The sequence below is a fragment of the Telmatherina bonti genome (assembly GCF_933228915.1).
Source record: "Telmatherina bonti genome assembly, chromosome: 15".
NCBI lineage: Eukaryota > Metazoa > Chordata > Actinopteri > Atheriniformes > Telmatherinidae > Telmatherina > Telmatherina bonti.
Window position 1 is genome coordinate 11,833,052 of NC_136613.1, and position 21,043 is coordinate 11,854,094.

General features: G+C 38.5%; 1 protein-coding gene across 1 annotated transcript; it reads right to left on the reverse strand.

Annotated features, from left to right (window-relative positions):
• Positions 1–279: 279 nt before the first annotated feature.
• On the reverse strand, positions 280–19,497 carry ints6 (integrator complex subunit 6). Its single transcript, XM_079253768.1, has 18 exons — positions 19,065–19,497; positions 18,841–18,918; positions 18,122–18,271; positions 13,780–13,869; positions 13,146–13,329; positions 9,500–9,625; positions 9,006–9,157; positions 8,261–8,413; positions 5,786–5,918; positions 5,365–5,459; positions 5,162–5,272; positions 4,599–4,814; positions 4,318–4,444; positions 4,083–4,225; positions 3,797–3,986; positions 3,110–3,490; positions 2,374–2,467; positions 280–2,012 (listed from the first exon to the last, which is right to left on the reverse strand). The coding sequence occupies exons 1-18, from the start codon at positions 19,173–19,175 to the stop codon at positions 1,919–1,921; spliced, it is 2,628 nt and encodes an 875-aa protein (XP_079109894.1). The 5' UTR covers positions 19,176–19,497; the 3' UTR covers positions 280–1,918.
• Positions 19,498–21,043: the final 1,546 nt, after the last annotated feature.

A 21,043-nucleotide genomic window follows, 5' to 3' on the forward strand; every position in this document is an offset into this window, starting at 1 on the left:
ACACCCACACACACACTTCTTTGCCAATTTATTTCACTACTGGTATTTATTTGTGGACCAAATGGAGGGATCCACAGACACTTCAGGAAGAGGGATATTATTTTTGTATATATCTGTAAATAAAATTTTAATATGTTTTTACAATTTGCATGTTTTCACACTTCCTTCAGTTATTTAAAAAAATATTTTAAAAGGCAAACTTGGACAAAAAGGGAGGGGGGGAAAAAAAGCACATGGACACTCATTTTTATGAACACTTTATTTACATGGCCTTTCACAGTGTAAAATAGAAACTTTATTCATGGAAATACTTACAAAAAGGCCATTTTTCCACTGAACATTCTCTTTAAATAGTACTCTAGGGTTATTTACATCTTTACAGTGTATTCAAAATACTCTTTTGGTAGCGGCCTCTTCACAAAGACAAGTATGGCAGATTTTGGTCCCTGTCCGAGGAGGGAGGGAACGAAAGAGGGCTGCCATCTGAATCAGAAATCAACTTTTGACCTATAGACCTTAATATGGGTTTATTTGTGTACATTTGAGAACACTGAAATAGCCTAATTTTTTTTTTTTTTTTTAAGAAGAAAAAGGTAGTTTTTCTTAAGTTATGTTAAATAATTCTCAAATTTACACAAGTGCATTAATGGTTAAGCGACAAGAAGTTGGTTTGAGATTCGTGGCGGAGAGGGGATATTGGGGGGCAGTTCAGGTCATTTGGCAGCAACCAGCTCACTGGGACAAGCTGGTATCTGAGACCTAGGGTCATCAACACTCCAGCAGGTGACTTTTTTTTTTTTGTTGCATATCAGCTTTCAGGCTAAAAAAAATCAAGAAAACAATGGAAAGGGGTAGGTGGTGTCTAATGTTATTGCTGATATTGATGCATTAATATCAGTTCCTGAGCTTTTTGTCCCTGTATTTAGACTTTTATCACCAATGATGTTGCATCATTCAAGATTAATTTTACTTTGCATTGTTCTTACTGATACAACTTGCATTTCAAAACAGACACAAGTTTACAGTTTTCAGATGTAAGGAAAACTGGATCCTTTCTTCCCCTGAGGGAAGCGAAAACTGAAATTTTGTCAAAACACTTACATTATTACTTACTGATATTAATTATCAATCTGGCAGATAGACCTCATGTTGACAAATTCAAAGCTAGAGCAGAAACATACCCATTTAAGAGCAGAGTAGTGGAGTGCTCCAGTTGGTGGAGTGTACAGTCAATTTTAACAATTATAACAGACTCATCCTCCCACAAACAAATGCAAGAAAAGAAAGAAAGAAGGGGGAAATGAATGAAAAGACATATGATGGGAGAACAGTGTTTCATGAATATCTTCACTGGATCCCTTTGACCCTGAGTTGTCTGAAAACAAACACACAATACAGACTAAACCCTGTCAACACAGTCGGTCACATAGTTGCAGAAAAGTTGACCAAATGTCAGTTACATCCAGGGTGCAGGTCGCCTTCTCATCTCTGAAAAAAATCCTCGTTTACTCCACCGCTCATTTGAGAGACAATCACTTGTCATTTGAAAAGTGTGTGTTGTTGGGGGTGGGGGTCTAATTAGAGGAGGGGGAGTAATCAAGGACAGGCTCAGAGAGCAGCAATCACCAAATGAGAAACAAGCATCTTATAACGTAGACAAGTGCTTTTCAGGTATGTCATGTTTGCACTTCGATCATCCAGGGTCAGTACTGCTTTCACTTATTCCTGTGCATAAACCAACACAACCCCCTCTAGTGCTGATTAAATGAAGAGGCAACTGAAGAAGGGATGTCTTGAGAGCTGGATGCTGTCTCATCTTTGCGGGGGCCTTGGTTTAGTGGAAGGAGGGGAGGGAGGGTTCCAGGAGAAAATGGAAGGTTTTTGGGTTCATTAAAAGTAAGTTCAGTTTGAGTTGGTCTCAGAGCGTTTCCACATGGTTCATGTTAATGGATCTATTGTGGATCTCTTCCAGGAAGTTTTCCAGCTGCTCAATGAGGACACGCTTCTTGAACCTTTGCAGAGAAGAAACAACAAGTGCTTAAACTTGAATTTCAAAAATATTGTGAAGTAATGCATTCAATGAACAAAAAAAAGGAGATGTTGATGACATTTATGAATTTTTAATCTTAAAGCAACTATGATATTCATCCTCCTGCAAACCAAGATGCAGAGGAAAACCTGATGTTTCAGGCTCTCAAACCCAGATTAGCTTTTTACTACAAGGTTTTCTAAAACAGAATGTGTTGGCAATGCATATCTGTGGGTGACTCGTTTGTTTCTACACCACGCCAACAGATGGTTCTGCTTAAAGCTCTGTTGTGAAAGCAGGGAACATGTAATTCTCAGACATCAGAGGATGGTGGAACACCTTACCTGGCTGCCTCTTTGATGATGTTTTGGAGGAAGATGAGTCGGGTGTCCAAGGTGCCCTGGATCTGCTTCAGGAGGAGGAAGATCTTCTCATAGTCTGAAGCAGAAAAGAGTGAGGGTGAATTATGGTCAGTTGCTTTATTTACTAATGTTTCTAGGACATCTAGAGTGACTTGCAAAAAAATTTAACCCACTTGGCATTTTCTCTCATTTTATTGTGTTAAAACTTATTAACTGATTTTTTGTAGGACTTTATGTAAATAAACTTAATTTAAAAAAAAAAAAGTCCAAATTTGAACTCCTTTGTACCAAAACCAATGCTTATTGAACTTATTCATCAACACTGACAAAGACATTAACAAATAAGCATGATCAAAGCTGAGTAACATGACTCATGATTTCCAAGCTAAATCACATTTATAGACCCATTAAATGTGTAATGTGGTTGGAGAACAATATCTTTCCAGCTCAAATAGAAGTTGGATAGCCATACATAAAAAAACAGAGGAGAATTAAGCAAACTTGGAACATTTTGCCCTTGAGTATAAAAGCCCAACTAAAAACATTAAAGTCTTTACTAATGGGATCAATCAACATTGCTGATGCTTTTGAGTATCAGATACTAACATGATTACAAAGCTCCAAGTTTTGTTTTGGCGTGCATACCAAACCTACGATATTTCATAAAATATAACTGCAAGGTTTTATTTTTTGTAATTGATCTTATTTGAATACATACGTCTGCCAGGTTTTCTGATCTCCTTGGTGATGAGTGCCCTCAGCTCATTGTTGACCTTTGTCGTCTCACCATGAATGTGCTTTTTCAGAGCTGTGGGTGACAGGAACCGCAGTGGCTGGTCCGCCATTAACACCATCTCAGCTCTTCCTTCGCTGCCTGGTGGCAGCTCACCTGTCTGGGGTCGCCCATTCTCCTCCTCCCCCTCATCCTCCTTGTGCCGAAAAGCCTGAGGATCCGCAGATATGTGGTTCTCTTGGAGATCGGCTGGACCACAGGGGTGGTCCACTTCTGAGTCAGAGCTCCCGTCTGAGCCATAGTGGTTCTGATTGAGGTGGTTGATGATCAGATCTGGTTCTGATGTGTCGTCATTTATGTCCATGTCTGTAGAATATGACATTTAGGAGATAGTACTGTTTATTCTGTTTATTTTATAAGTAGTACATATCAGGTTTTTTCTGTCTTAGAGGCTCCATACCCAGACGTCATTGATCTCCCAGAACATCCAAAACACATGTTACTAATATTCATTTCCTTCACAGGGAAACTTTCCAAAGAATAAAACCCAGATGTGAAAACTAATATAGCAAAAAAACAAACTGACCCTCTAATTCAATGTTAAACAATCAGCATTTCTGCAGTGAGGATTTTCAGTCATGCATGAGTTGTATACCTGATTTTAAAGCTTACCTGTTGAGGGACGAGGACTGGCAGGGGGAGTTACGGGAGGGGTGTAGGCTCTACCCAAACGCAGCAGAGGGGACATACAACGCCGTCTCTTGGGACCTCCACCTGGCATATTATTGCTGCTGTCTCCTGGTCGTTTGCCCTTGTTCTGAGGGCCAGTTACAAACTCGTCTGCCTCGTCAATCATCATACCCTAAAAGTAAAGTGAGGGGAAAAAAAAACAACTTAATGCTTTTCCTTCAACATTTTCCACTTGAGTGCTAGAGTTGAGATGACTTGATGGGATCACCTTCTTGTCCAATTTGAAAGGGTTGCCAAATGTGTGCAACCGTTTGGGCTGTTCAGGGTCCGCATCTCGAAGGGGCTGGGGTGCAGCTTTGAGGAAATCTTGGTAGTTTCCCATCTGGGCGATTGGCACACTGTGGAGTTGGTCTGGATGCAAGACATCAGGAGAAATTAATCTAGCATGACATCACTTTGCATGTTATTTAAATTGCAAAGAAGAAAATTCCACATTGCCACACCTGAGTCCTGCCCTCGCAGAGTACAGACGCTGGTGTTGAGCAGGTTTCTCCTCATTCGGCTGAGCTGATCCAGCAGATGGCTGCGAGGGATGTCATAGGGATTCCTAAAGCTCTGGGGCTTTAAGCCCTGAGAATGAGAAAGACAGACATAGTAAAGTCATTGTAAAAAAAAAACAAAAAAAACAAAGACGATTCAACTTCAAATTTAGACTCACTTAAATGGTTGATTATCAAACAAAAAAACTATATAAAACAGATCAATAGAGTCAGAAGAACCTTACCTTGTTGAGCAGCGCCAAGTGGAATACCTGAAACTCTTTTGGGTTGAGCTCCATGGGTAGAGTGGGGGCTTCCCCTGTGAGACTCTGCAGCTGATTGATGAAGTCTCTACGTTGGGCTAGAGAGATGCCTCCACCTCGCCAGCGCACCTTAATGCCGGCCTCTGGCAGTGGTTTCTTACCAATCGAGGCAATCAGGCGATCGTACTCAATTTTTGTCTGGCAATACAAGCAAATTATGTTGTAAATGACATTGCTGAAAATGACCTCCACTTTTGTCACCATCATAAGCAAGATATAGAACTGAAATAATGCTTCGAAACACATTATAGTGAGCTGGCATAATGATTATTCTTGTATTTGTTAAGAAAACAATAAGTTATAAATGAAACTGAGAAAATTGTAAAATGCCTTCATAAGTCTGGATTTAGTAGAAAAAACAAAGACTTAAGAATTAAACCAGCAGCCTTGTGAAAGATAAAAAATAAAAATAAAAAAAAAAAACCAACAAAAAAACAGATGAGAGAAAAATAAAGACTAAAATGAAGCAAAAATCATGAACAAACCTGCTGACTGAGCTTCTTCAGGTAGGAAACCACACTGTAGCTCAGTCCATACTCCATGTTGTCAGCCAGCAGGTTTGGAGCTCCCATAATTCTCAGCGCCTTTCTTAGAGACTAAGGAGGAAACACAGCCAGATGAAGATTTAAAGGGTTTTTGTATTTATGAAATAAAAGATGCTGTAAGGAAAGATGCAGACTCAACTGACCCCAATATAATAGGGAGGCATGGTCTTCAGGTAATTTTCAAAGGACTGCCGCCATTTGATGGTAGGCTTGAACTTGTGCACTTTGATCAAGTCATCTGCAGCATCAAAACAAAAAACATATTAATAAATAAATGAGAAAAAAAAAAAGTTACACAAAGGCAAAAGGAAATTAATCTGTGAAACTGTCTTGTCAAGTAAATAAAAAAAAAAAAATTCCCAAGAAATATTTCTGTTATGCAACAGGAAAATTTATATGATTAGTATAATTAAGCTTGTTCCAAGTGGCAATGAAGTTAACAACATAACCATAAAATTAGTTTTCCCACACAACATGGAGGAAATGTAAGAAATTATGTCACAGCAGTGGATATATAGTGACAGCAAAAATTAGGGAGGACAGCGCATGTGGAAGGAATTTTACCCAGGAGTGGCAGAAGCACGGGGTAGTTGTAGGGCATTACAAACAAGTTAACGCAGTTCAGAGCTGTGCTGGCCTTTAGGTAGCCAAAGGGTTGACCCATGTCACTGTACTTGGCACTGTTGCTAACAAACACCTAGAAGACAGATAGGAAAACAACAAATCAATGAAAACAACAAATCAATAAAAGAGACATTTGAACTCTGCAGTCAGCAAACAAAAAAATGAACTGGCTCAATAAAGTCTTCACATACACATTCATTCAGTTAAAAATCAACGTGGGTCTCTTTAAGAGCTCATCTCCACCACTGGGTAACATTTAAACATTATGCCATTAAGATTGTTTTTTTTTTTTTTATCTTTTAAGAAGCAAAAGCTGATCCAAGAGAAGGTATGTGCTGAGGTAGAGGAAGCTTTATTCAAGTAAAATGGTGGACAAGTCCAAGCAGAGGGTCTGGACCAAGTGGGAGCGTGCACTTGGGAAGAACTTTGGTAGGTGGAACCACAACACTTCCAGTTTTTAGTCCAGTCAGTGTATGACACTCTCAAGCTCTGCCAACTTGTTCATCTTGGGACAGGTAGACTCACTTTCTTTCCACCTTTCCCATAAAAGGGGATCTTTAAACATTCCCTCAGCAGCTGCTCAAAGGCCTTGGGAGATGCTCAGTATAGGTGGCCCCAATACCAGGTCCTGTGGGCAGTAGCAGGCACCATCTGGACTGGCATCAACAGCAAGTGATAACACCCCTCCAAGTGTACCATCAGCTTTGGTCATGCAGGCGTGAAGCCCCAGACAGCTGAGATGCAGTGACAACACTCTGGCCAGACATGGTCATAATTTCCAGGTAAGCAAATAGGTGGTGCAACTGGAGTTGACGGTCCCTTGGGAAGCACAAGAGCAGAGGAAGGCCAAATATGCCAACCTGATGGCTGAATCTTGGAGGCCTGCAGCAAGCCCACTGAAGAGGGGCTAAAGGGGCTTTGCTGGCCAGTCTCTGTGTAGAGTCCAGGGACTTTTAGGGGTCTGTGTACTGAACAGGCAAGGAGCCATCATGAACATCTTGGAAGCTGTTGGAAAGGCTTCTCATTTGCTCTGGTTGATGAGAGAGGGTGCATAGCAAAGTGTGCCACCTTGACACAACTCGAACACTGATCACCCAGGTGAGGATGTTTGATTTAAAACACAAAACATCCCAGGTAAGTCGTTGAGGATAAGTCCAGGTTACACCAAAAAGTGTTATTTCGTACAAAAAAATAAGTCCTTGTTTCTGAAGCACTAACATTAGCAAGTAAAACATTAAATACAGTGAAGCAGAACAGTTAGGAAAAAAAGGCTCAATATTTCAATGTATTTCACTCAAACAGTGAATATGCAAGTCATCGTATATTCTAAAGCAAAGCTGCCCCCATCAGGACACACAATACACGTGAAAACTGATAAAACAAAAAAACAGACATTTTAACTAGTGCTAGATTCTAACCACAGCTCTGTAATGCCAAAAACTGTTCTAAATTAAAAGGGTTTTTCCTGTCAAAATCTCTACTTGTGTTTATATGTGAATTTTTTCATTTAAAATTACAGAGAGGCTTCACATTTGCAATGGCTTCAGTTGAAAAGGCAGTTTAACCCACTAGTGAATCCACTCAATCTTTGGACAGGTTTGCTGACAGCCACAGAAAACATCATTTTTAAATAGAAACTGCAATAACATGTAACAAAACATAAAATTTGTTAAAACAAGTGCACCAAAAAGAAAATAGTAATCTGAATATATAGTCAAAAGTAAAGTCTTGATAGGAGGAGACAAGTTGAGAAGCAGATAATAAAATAAATAAACTAACTAATAATTCAGTGAATCAGAATTAAAGGCCATTTTCAGATTGTTTCACGGCGCTTATCTTCTAAAGTACAAATGAAAACTGCTCAAATGTCAGCACAACCCTGCATGAAGGTGCAGTGCTATCAAAATGTGTAACTGCAGCTGAGGCATAGCTTTTGTTTTTATTGTCGTTTATATGTCTGCACTGTAGCCAAGACCTGTTTCTGAGAAGAACATGCAGCAGTCAGAGTCAGCAGCATTACCTCCGTAAGGTGTATGATGCAGTAAAAACACACAGACAGCTGCTGTCTGAAGAAAACATTCTGGTTCCTAATCAAACCAGCAATGTTGAGTTCAAATGTAACTATAGTTAGAAATAAAATAAACATTTTATTTATTTCTGAGGCATTACACCACATGCTATTCACTGTTGCTGTGTCACAGATTACATAATTACAAATAATTACATGCAGTAACTTACTCTACAATGTATTAATCTACATTTTAAGCTTTAAAAACCTGAAAACCGGGAAAAGCATTAGCATGTTAGAGCATCTAAAGATGAATGCTGATAAATGTGCTATGTGACTGACTCAAACTTTATCCATGCCTGCAGAATTCACTTCTAGCTTAACACTGTTTTGTATTTGTAATATACCTGCCAGCAGGTGTGCGGAGATTTCCTCTCCAAAATGTACTGTGTGAGTGGCGAAGGCTCCAGCTCATATTTGTCGAAGGGCACCTTGTCTATCACCATGGGCTCAGCGTCCACGCAGGAGAAATGTACATGGGGGTGGGCTGAGCGGGGGGGCTAGGTAGGAAGCACAGTACAGGACAAATTTATAAAACATTAATAAAAAAATAATAATGTATCCACAAGGCATTTTCTCTTTGTTGAGGAGTTGGTTTTGTTCCAGCACAAAAATCTTGTATTACAGTATTTGTTTATTTCTGTTTGGACCCCCTACAGACATAACCCTTCTTCCTTCCATTGATATGTGAAAGCTTCTTTTTTTTTTTTTTTACTTAATGTATGATCAAATCTAAATGATTCATTTGGTCATGTCTGGTAGCGCCTTCAGATTTCTCTGCTGTTACCAAACTGAAACCATATCAGATCAGAGTTTATTTCTATAGTACCTTACGACAACACCCTAGTTGACCAAAGTGCTTTACATAATAAAAAACAAAAAATACAAAACTGATTTAAAACAGATTAAATATAAAGAAAATGGTAAAAGTACAAAACAGTTTAAAACTAAGAAGTATCAAAGAAAGTGCAGACAAGGTCCAGAGTTTGGCTTTGAACAGAGGCAGATCAGGGAAGGAGTATAACTATTGGGGAAGGAAAATTTCAGCGTGTTGGACCAGGCACATATAAATGCACTGAACAGGTTTCTTACCAGTGTTGGGGAGTTCTGATCTGGCCAGAAAGCCTCAGGGATGGGCCAGTGACCGATTGGGACGCCAGTTTTAGGGTTGGGCCGCACATAGATCAGCTTGTGACAGCAGTGCCAAGGCTGTGGACCAGACTTTAGTGTCTCAGCTGAAGCATCTGTGCATGAACATACAGAGGGAGCTGACTTCACTGGTACTAAACAACCAACAGAAACTCTGTAAGATGTATTTAAGATATGAAATCTCAAACACAATGAAACAAAGGGGTTTTAATAACTTTCAGTACTTAAATATGAGAATGGGAGGTTTAAGTAGCAGCATCCATCAGCTGTTTATAAGATACAGCAAAGAAGCGCTCGGGGAGAATAAACAAAAATAAACTGAGTGGGAGAAAAGAGCTCATTGCCTTATCAAACAGATGCAGTGCAGCAGATATCAGAAAGCTCTCTTTATTAGTTATAAATACATTTTACTAAAACAAAACAGAGGAGCCTCTTACCCTCTAGTGGAGGAGGGTCAGGCCCGGTCTTCTCAAAGTTTATTACCACTCCACTCTGGATTTTCTGCACCAAAGACTCCAGACACTGATTCAACATGCGCTGAGAAAACACACTATAGGAACGACCTGCAAGATACAGACAGAAATGTACCAATCGTAAACCCCCAAATAGAGAAACACTCAACAATACCGTTTTATTTTTTCAAAGACATCCGTTAGACCTGGACAAACAAAAATAATTCATTTCAAGCTGTTTGATGACTTGGTTATATACTAATCCAATATTTGATCTCCCTCTTATTTTTGCCCCATTTATGTCTCCCCTTGCAGCTGCTGAAATTACACACACACAAAAAAGACAGCAAATGATGGCCTAGAAGGGATTAAAAGACTCCATTAAATAAATGTGAAGCATTATCATTTTGCTGATTGCTCCTACATTCAGTTATAAATTATAAAAGTCATATAAATTAACATAATTTGGGTCTTGAAGACTGTTTAGATGCAAAAATTGGCATTCAGTAGAATACAAAGATATATTTGCTTTGCTTACATTTTAAATGTTAACAAGTAGACTGGAGTTACTTGTTAACATCAAGTAACTATGACGCCTTAAGCCACTACAGTAGACCTAAAAAGACATTTTTTGTGTATAAAGAAAATTTTGTCCTGAGCCTTTTACTTGTAAAGAAGAGGAAAAAGTTTAAGGGCTGAAATGTTACAAATACTCCTATATATGTATGAAATAAATTAATCTCAGAAGACTCAGACAGACCCACAGTGAGCTGAGCTGTGGCTTTCTGTGTAAGATCAGAAGATTTTAATATCTGAATGCTTGCAGTGTCTGACTAATGCAAGTACTGTGCAATTTGAAGAGCTCTCTGCTTCACACTGGACTCTTTCAGTCTTATCAGTCCTTCACACTTTGTAAAAATAGTACATGCAAATGGTACATTTTGCATTAAGTGTTCTTCTAGAAGGAGAATCTGCTGAAAACCCTTCGTCTTGTCAACATGGAAAGACTTTGATTCAGAAGTTGTTTGTCAAAGCTACAACTAATTGGTCTAATCTAGTTTTCTAGCCATGGACTGCCTTCCACTTCACCTCTGATGACCCTTCTATGCACCCATTCACACTCATTTCAATAGGCTGTGGCTTTGTGTCAGCTCTGCCATCAGCAGTAATGGACAGGCAGCATGTACTGTAGACCATCACTGACAATAGAGCTGTGTCATGTTCTGCATTCAGCACCATGACTGCGATACAGAGCTTTGGTGTGCTCTGTTCTCTCTGTGTGTGCATGTGTTAATCTTAACCTGCCATCAGCATCATTCTGGTGCATTCCTCTTGCCAGCTGTCAGCGGCAGGGAGGAACTGGAGACAGAAGGGATAGAAGTCAACTTCTATGAGTGCATGTTCTTTAAAATTGTCAGGTAGGCAGCCAGGACTCTGGCTTATTTTACAAGCAGAGAGGATTATAGGACAAAAAAAAAAAATCCCAGGGCAAAAAGTTTTTGACAGGCCTTTAAGTAGGAGAAATGTCATCCCAATTCTGAGCCAGGTGGGAAAGTCCTTCTTACCTTCATCAACACTTGATACTTAAGAATGCTTGAACAAAAGCACTTAACTCCTCCATTACAGCCCCAGCAGAGTTGCCCAGTGCTTACAATACTGTAAGAGCACACTGTTTGTACTGGGCCCGGTCCCAGTGGCAAACTTGTAAACACAACACTGCATGTTGATGAAGACAGTGCTGAGAAGGAGCTCAAGGCTAATTCAAGTGGAAAACAGCTGCCAAGGTATTCTTTTTCTCCATCTACACATTTTATTTTCTAAAAACAGATACGTTGTGACTCCACAACTTTAAACTGACAAAAGAGTAAACTGGAGCTCAACAGAAAGCACTAAAAAATATATCTTTTGCTGTTATAAATACTGTGACCTTGTCCCTGTATGTACAGCAAGACTCTTTTGTGCTTGTTGCTCTTGAAAGACATACATCTTTTTTTTTAGTTAGGACAGCATGGTATCATAAAAACCAGACTTAAAACAAGATATAACACTCTAAGATTAATCTTAGAGCGACAGCAAATAATGTCAATGTTTTAGTGTGCAAATGATAAAATAATTTTTAAAATAGAAATATACAAATGTGATGATGAGTTGTTCTCAATCTCCAGAGCCTGAACCAAACATAGATTTTTCTGCACCATATGTGTAACAAACTCCCAGATATAGAGCTCTTCGTTAGTTCTTGCTTAAATAGAATAAAACCAAGACCTTCCTGTGCATCATTGCATTTAATGTATTTAATTAATTTAAGTGAAGAAATTTAATTCAAGGTTTTGTGCAATGTATCATCTTACATTGTTTTACTTAATTGCTGTATTACCATTGTTTATTATGCCTTTTTTGTACTTTGATATTGCCTTGAAATTTGATGTGAAAAACACAAAATACCAAACATAAAAAAGCATCATAGGAAATATATAAATAAATACAAAATGTGGAAATAAGAGCAATAAATAAAATTAGTCAAATGTGGAAATTATATTCAATTAAACATAAATTTTTAAAAAATATTTTTTGTATGTAAAAAAAATAAATATATTTTTATTACAAGATGGCTGTCCATGACTTTCAATACTTCCTGTTTAAAAAAAAAAAAAAAAAAAAAAAAAAAAGGGGAAAAAAAATTAATTCTCGTTTTGTATTTTTTTTAAACTTTTGATTGATATTTAACATTTTTGCATTTACAGTTTATCTTGTAATCCAATCCATTTTGCCCCTATTCATTAGGGTGATGTAAACCATCTTCAGGCAAGCAGCAAGCAAGCGGGGACCACATATTATTCAGTTCCAATTTTTCCTATGCAATTGATTAAATAAGTATTATAAAAAAAAATTTGTGAAATAACTAAAAAATTGTTTATATTGAAGACCATTATATATTCATCCTTTAGTTACACTGATATATGCTTTAAAGTATGCAATGCACTCATTTAGTTGACTTTTTTCTTTCTTCAACTAAAGGCATCATAAAGTATAATCAGAAATACAAACATTATCATCCATCCACAGGACGCCATTGACAGGACTGCTTGCTTTGCATGAGCTTCCCTGATCAAGTTCATCAATAATGTTGTACTATCATCATCCAAAATAGCATTTAACCAGCCCAGCTGATCAGCAACCCACTTTTCAATATCAATATCAAATATCAATTTTCTTCAAAAAAAAAAAAAAAAAAAAAAAAGCAATGATTTACTGTTGTGGTTTTGGTTAAAAAAAACTGAATACAAGATGGGGTAAAATAGTGGCTGAAGACATTTAAGCACCAAAAACACTGGAGACTACAAATGCCATCATGCACCACAGCAGCATCCTCTATGAAACTGTCCCTGTACAACATAATGATGATTTCAGCTCGGTTCTTCTGCTTTATGAAGCAGATAGAGTCTTATGCATTTGATTTCAGTCTTTAGCATTTCTAAATTTAACCTGATACTTCCAAAAATTTGAAGATTACATCTGTAGATACATTTTATTGGCTGTACTCACAAGCTCAATTTTTTTGTGTGACTTTACCGGAACAACCCTCAAAGCAGTGGTTAAAAACATTATGCAGGAACCAAATACCACCTACCTCCAGTTACCTCACACATGGGTGTGATCGGAGAATCATCAGACGGGACTCCACCAAGAGGTTCAGGCTCCACCGAAGCGTTGCCAGGTATGCGCAACACCAGAGCAAACAGACGTTGGTCCCAGCGAAATGGCTCTTTGGTCAGCTCGCTACCAGGCAGCGGGGTGGTCAGAGGCAGATGGAGCTACACAGTGGAGTGGGAATAAATAACAAAATGAGACATAAGAGTTTATCCTTATTTATCCACATTGGAGATGATTTTTGTTTTATTACAGGATATATTTACCATCTAGTGATCAAAAGGCACTCCTCCCCAACAATATATACACCAGATGTGCTGTCTCAAGTCTCTCATTTTACCTTAAGGTTTTGTTTTATGGTAAAAATGAAGGATCCAACCTTGTATATGAATGGTCATATAGTGTAAACTTGTCAGTGAGAATAACACCCAACAGTATAATCTTTTTTATATATTTGTATTTAAAAGTCAGTTAATTTTCTCAAAGCCTTGATTTGTGTCTGAACTGACAAAGGTTACAAGTTTAACAGATTTCTGCTTTGGTTTCACTCATTAAACTTGGAGGGCTACGTCTATAGACTGAAACACTGAACATGTCTGATAAAGCTGGCTGACCTCATCTTGGACTCCGCTGCTGCTGGTCAACTTGTTGCCGTCAGTGATTGCAATTATGATGGCAGGTTCAAGGAAAAATGGGTTCCTTCCCTGCAAACATTAAAAAAAAACCATTTATGATGAAATCACGAGTGAAAAGAAGCAATTACAACCTTAGCTCATGAAAGTTAAATCACAACAAAAACTCCAGTAAACATTGGGCGATCGTTCAAAGCAACCAAGTGTCCTTTCACATCTCAAACTCCAAGTTAAAAAGAGTATACAGTACTTAGGATGAGACTACAGATATATTTGGTACTTAGCATTTGTGTATTTATGGCACCCTGGCATTTGTGAAACACAGACGATGCAACATACAGATAACTTAAAGGGGACCTATTTATGTGAGTGAGTGTGTGAAACAGAATCTTTACTCAGTCAGATAATAAATAGAAACTAAGTGTTGTCAGTACAAGTTGTCTGCATTTATACCCCTAATATATTGTAACTGTGTATGCATATCTCCAACATCCACACTATCCTACGTGGCTCAAGTATATTACCTGAGAGCTATGTGAAACCTCCTTTCTGCTAGACTCCAGAATATTTCATGACCTCAGCACTCCACGCTGATAATAATGAAACTGGAGCAGGACTGCATTTATCACTGTGCATCAGCCGTAAGGGATTTTCACAGAAACCACAGAATAACTTTGTGAGTTAACAGCGTAAAACCTCAATGCAACCCGACAAGTTGTCAGCAAACAGCACACTGGAGGCTCACTGCAGAGTCACATGGACTTCATAATCCATCCAATTCTGACAGCGGTGGGATTATTAATAGAGGTAGACCTGTTCATTTAGGAGTCCACCTGTGGGCTGTGTTTTCTGGCAAATGATGGATCCATCCAGCAACAGGGACAGCTTAAAGTAAACAGAATAGGTTCCTACCAAAATCTGTTCTGCTGTAGGTATCCATGACAACTTGGCCATTTTTTTGGGTGCATGTTCCTTCTTCCCATAATCCCCTCATAACAAGCCCTTTCTTAGCATGCTAATGAGCCGGTGATCAAGCTAACTAAAAAAAAAAACCCAAACAAGTTAGGATTTCAACCATGTCACATCAGCTTCCTTTGCATTTTATCACTGCTGCACATTCAAACACACACACACACACACACACACACACACACACACACACACACACACACACACACACACACACACACACACACACACACACACACACACAAAACAGAGCAAGAACATGTGTATCTGCTCTTGCTTTTATTTTCTTTGTGTTGCAATAAACTGAATGACTAACTTTCATTTCTCCTTGAGCTTGGGCAATTTCATCAAATTATCAAATTTGCAACCAAACATCCCTGTCCTTATTTCTTCACTCCAATCCTTTGTCATCTCCTGCTCTTTCTTTGCTCTCCTATGGAAACTGATCAGTGTCAGGATTACCAGCCGGCTGGCTCCGTCTTTACCCCCCCTCATACCCCTCTTCATCTCCCCAGGGAAAGTCATCTCAGATGCCTGGCAACCTGGATGGCTCTTTGTTACTGTAGACAGAGACACTCCAGGGCAATATTAACTCCCCCACAGGCCTACCCCCCTTTGTCTTCCTCCTCTCTAGCGCTTCAGCACAGTGAACATCTTACACCTTGAACACTTAGGAACGTGGCCATGAAGAAACAGTAGATTTTCAATCACTTGAAAGAGAAGTAAATAAGTGAGTTACTATCAAAGGCACTTTATAGACAAAGCTGGCACAGGCCTTGATTTAAAGCAAGATATAAAGCTTGAAAGACTAAATGTGTGTACTCATAGCACTGATGCAACTTGTTCGTTCTGAAAGCTTAGGAATATATTTCAACAATTTCAAGCTGCCATAATCTCTGCCCATGAATCTGAAAAAACACACACCATTTTTGACAATTCACCCAGTATTACGAGTTTAAAACTAAAATCTTCAGCTTACACAGCAATATGGTATCTCCACTAACCTGAAAATGACTTTTGCTCTCAGTTATTAACATGCTAATCTTGCTGTTTGATAATGTAAAAGCTTTAATGTTCCATTTTCTCCAAAAAATCACTACCATACAACAAGTTTTTAATTTTTAACAAAAAAATTGTTGAATGTTCTTTAACTCTAAAGATTAGTATTTGACAAAAATATTGATAAATTAATATGTAAATCAAGCTAAAATGGTACACATTTATTATAAATGAGTCACAAAATTACTTGTGGGTGCAGATTTGTGATTATAAGCATAACAGCATTGGGTGTTGAGACAAAAAAAGGTTGTCTAGACCTATCCTGTTGGGAAAATTATGTACATTTCCTCACGTTTGGGATATGGATTAGTTTAAAAAAAAAAAAAATGGGCACAGCTGTGATAAAAAAAAATTACAGTTCCTAACAGTGGATACTCACTTGCTTCCTAGAGAATATAATTGGCAGACTAGTTACTTGTAACTGCAATGCAAGTATGCCATCTGCTCAGATAAACCTCTTCCAGTTGTGAAAAAAGGAGGAGAGGAAGTTTGTTATGAAAGAATTATTGTCAAATCAACCTGTCATTAGAGGTCAGAAGTGACTGGTGCAGAACATCCTAACCCTGACCGTGGCTTCTGCCATTTGTGTTCACTGGCACGTGTCTGTCCATACTGTATCCGCCAGTCTTGACAACGTTGCTGATATGTGCGATTCAAACTCCCAAAGAGAGTCTGGCATGCATTATGCACGCTCCATGTATGCATTAAGTGATGAGGATGTTCCATTTATTACTCAGGAAATGGATTAACAGTCATTCTCTCCACTTAGCTCAACAATGAAAAGCAGATGTACAGATTCTGTATCAACACCCAAAGAGCAGACTCATCTAGCAATCAATCAGGGTATGAACTACACCTATATGTTAACAAGGATAATGGCTCATCTGTTCCACAAGCAGAAAAACGATACCAAATTACAAATTAGAAAAATATTACTTTGAGGTTTTTCATTATCCAGCGAGGTGCAGTGTGTTTTTTTCTTCTCATTTATCTATAGAAACCAAATAGTTTCTCTGATCACGTTTTGTAATTCTGCACGATAAGCAGCATGCTTATCAACACTAGAATCTATTGAAAATTAAAGACAAAAGAGAAGCAGTATATAACTAATACAGTCTAATACTGATATTGTCCACTCGCCAACACTGCTACAACTGAACTTACACTGGTGATGTCATTAGGCGGCACTAGTTGGAAATGGGCCCATAACACTGAATTACTTCCAGACCTTGTTGGCTCAGTAATATTTGCAGGGAAATTAATGTGAACGCGGTCTGAAAGCCGTGAACTGGGTCTGCTCATACAGTCAGGGATCAGAGAAGCACATAATGAAAACTGAACTACAAATATATCTGTACTTTCTGCTTTAATTTTCTTTTTTTTTTTTTAATCTTTCCTTAAAACATATCAAACATTCATGATCTCATGATCAGGATATTTTAGTAATTCAATAACTATTTTAGGAAGTTAGTCTCTGTATTTGTTTATTTGGAAAGAGAAAAGTTCCCTGAAACCTCAAATTTCTCAGTGATGGCATGTCTATCAGGTCTGAGAAAGCAAGGAAAAAGTTTTAAACATATCTGAAAACCTTTGTGTGGCAAATTTATTAAGTCCAGTCATTTGGAGATAAAAGTTTAAATTATCAGTTCCTGAAAAAAATCCTGCCTTGATTAAAATTAAAATAATTTCTGTAATTAAATGTTTTATGGTGCAAAGAATAAAATCAATATTCAGCAGTCCCTTTATACTAATCAATAAGCTGCAATAAAACCAGTTCAACAAATGTGTAAAAAAAAAAATCAAATGTTTAGAAAATGAGGGATTCAGTATTGACCTGCTAGTTGAAAGCTAGGCTTAGTTTCAGTGAAATGTACAACAATTACATAAGTCAAAGTAAATATTTATCTCCCAAATGGTGTAAAACATCCTTAAAATTTCAACCAGCATGCACATCAGGGTTTTTATTATTAAAAACTAGATTATGGCTCAAACGTTTTCAGAGCTAGATATATTTGCATGATCACATCAGTGATTTACAATAGAATAACCAGATCAGTTGTGAAAATTGTATTTACTGGAGGTGAATAGTAAGTTTTCCTCTTTCTGCAACTTAATGTTTTGTTTTTATTACATGACATAAGAGGTGTGGGTTCACAGTATGCAGGTGATTGATGCTTGTAAGACTGGGCAGAGGGTATGGCGTATGACTGGTGGTTGAGGGAGTTTTGTGGTTTTTTTTGTGGGTGCACGTAGCACTTCATAGGAGTTTCTCTCTTCCTCTCTCAATGCTACATACCTGTCCATAGTTGTCTATCCCAGTCACTAATCTATTGAGATTGAGTAAATCAAAAGCTGTCCTCAAGGACTGGCCAATAGTTGTGAGTCCAGTTGCTTGGAGGTTCCTCAACTCTGTCATGAAAGTAGCATGGCTCTCTTTCCATCCAGCCTTTATAAACAAACAAAAGAAAAGTGGTTAATAAAATGCACAAAGTTATATAAATTCCCCCACGGTTGTGAACCCCCCCAAAAAACTACAGTGAAGCTCCCTTGAAACTGCTATTATGATTCAAAACAATTAAATATCTATATAGGTCGTTTCTCCCTCTTCTAAAACCAATAACTTGACAGCACTGCAGACAAGACCTTGAATCGTTTTTACTCATCTCGTGCAACTACCTTGGGAGACTACTTGATAAAGTGGCAAAGTCGTAATATATGCCGTGGCAAAATTTGGTCTAAACAAGTAAAGTAGGCTAGTAGTGTGTCACCCACTCTTCTTCCTCCTCCTCCTCCTCCTCCTCCCCCCAGATATCACCTCGCTGTATAAATAACACCCAGAGTTCCTTGCTGCTCACATTGAAACAAAATGTCGGCCATGTTTTAAAAGGGGTATGAAAGCTCCTCCTGAAGATTTTCTCTACACAATTGATGTAGTGATCAGAGCGTGGTGCAGCGATGGAAGGACAATCAATCTGCGCAATGTAAAGCTGGACATGACCCGAAAGCAAACTCTACCTTTATCCCGAACGGAACATCTTCAAAATTTACCAACATATACCGGTCCCCTCGGCTCGCCGGATCTCTCCCTCTGAGCTGTGGAAATAGTAAAGAATTATTCACGGTTATCGAGAGATAAGGTTTGACAGACCAGCTTTCAACAGAACAAAGATGATCTGAGCTGCAATCCCCGCTTGGGAATGTCCCAATAATAATAATAATGTGTCCCGTGGTTACAATACCTTCATAAAAGTCTCAACAGCGCCTTTTGCTATGTCCAGATAGGTAGTGCCCAGATGGGTGCGCTGGTTCATTGAAGCGGACGTGTCTATCAGAAAAAGTAAAACGGGCATTGTGATGGTAATGACACGTTCTGCATGGACTTGGGTGTCAGTACAACCAGCCAAAACGCAAAAAAAATCTTTTGTTCTCCTGCCGTCTGTCTCACCTCTCAGCTAGCTAGCTAGCTGGCTAACTGTCTGTCTCACACATTCTTTCAAAAAAGTGTAAGAATAGTGAGTGTAGAAGCCCATTCCGGGTAAACTAAACTAAAAACCTCAAACCCTTGGGGCAAGTTATTGGTTCACGAGGGATATTGATAAGTTTTACAATATTTTGAAAATATTCCTAAGTTTCATATTAACAAAGTTCCCTCTCACTGTGAGTCCCTGCTTCTCCCTACACTGAATGCGCTGTGCCTCCTCCACTGGTTTTAATCCAAGCTCCGCGCCTGGCTCCGCCTCCTAAGCGGTCTTTCACTGTCACGTGCCAGTGCATCTGCTTCTCATTGGATATTTGAAGCCACTCATTACCATATCCAAATAAGGCCAAAGCTGAGCTCCTCATGCGCATGCTTGCTTGCCCGAGAGACAGGAATGCAAGGAAAATATTCTGTACATACAATGTGTGGTAAAGAAGACAGCATATGTGGCGTACAAGCTTCTGCGGACTACTGCTGCAGTTACTTTGTGTAATATTATTAAGGAATTGACCTGCTTGCCACAAGAGCTTATTACATAATCAACATTTACTTCGTTTTATGCACGGGCGTGGGCTTGAGCACTTTAAGACTAGAGAGAGAACAGAAGACAGACAAACACCATCAAACACAACAAACAAAAAAGAACTGTAAAATATTAACCTAAGAGTGAACTCATACATATACGTTTTTTGCTGGCACAAGATTTTCATGTGACTGAAGACCTTTCAGCGAAAAGATCAGTGGGAAAACAGGTTTATGTTAATAGTCACAGGGAAAAGGGGTTGACATAGGCGCGCGCACACACACACACACACACACACACCCTTGAGCCTTAAAATGGCCATATATTGTCTTTTCCCTCGATAGTAAACGCAGTCATGTAAAACTGACCAGCAGCATGCCATTCTGTATAGATCTTCATTTTTGTGTGCGTAATGGATGGGACGCGATTGATATCAGATATGGCTTTACACAAACATGATCTGTAGTTTTGCGAGAGAGGGTCTCAGCAAAGTCACTGCCCCCCTCCAAAAAAAAAAAGAAAAAAAAAAGAAAGAAACAAAACAACATTTCAGTCGATCACTAAAATGTTCCACATCATCCTGACAGTTTATGGTCCACTCTTAATGCCATATGACACCTAGCCAGGAGTGCACGATTGTGCAACACAATTTACATAATATAGCTCACTGGAAAACATCATCACTTCCGCAAAAAAAAAAAAACAAGACGAAACCATTCGGTGGCTCGCAAGAGAAGGAAGGTCTACTTCCTCTTGTTTGATCATATCACCAAACAGACACCCACACAGTTCATTTTCCTGTTACCGTTTGATACTTTTCAGATTAAAACCAAACTGTAATCTGTTGTTGCTGAAACGTAAATCTTCTGACAAGTTTTTTTTTTTCTTCACAATATACATTACCCAGAAGTAATTATGCACAGACATTGTTGCTTGAAACAGCTCAAGAAACAAAACAAAAAAAAAAGATAAATAAAAAATAATTTAAAAAAAGTATCATGTTGAATTTCTGCCTCTATAAGTTAGAAATCTAGATCTTGTTTCCTCATCGGAAAAATGCCCTACTCGGTCAATGCAATTGGTTACATAAGTTCATTTCAAAAGGTTCAACATCACCTTTCGTCGTTGATCTAAAAACTGACTTAAAGTTATTAGACTGGTTTTTGACAACACTTTGCCATTATTCTGAAACACCTAAACCGGACATAAATTTTAAG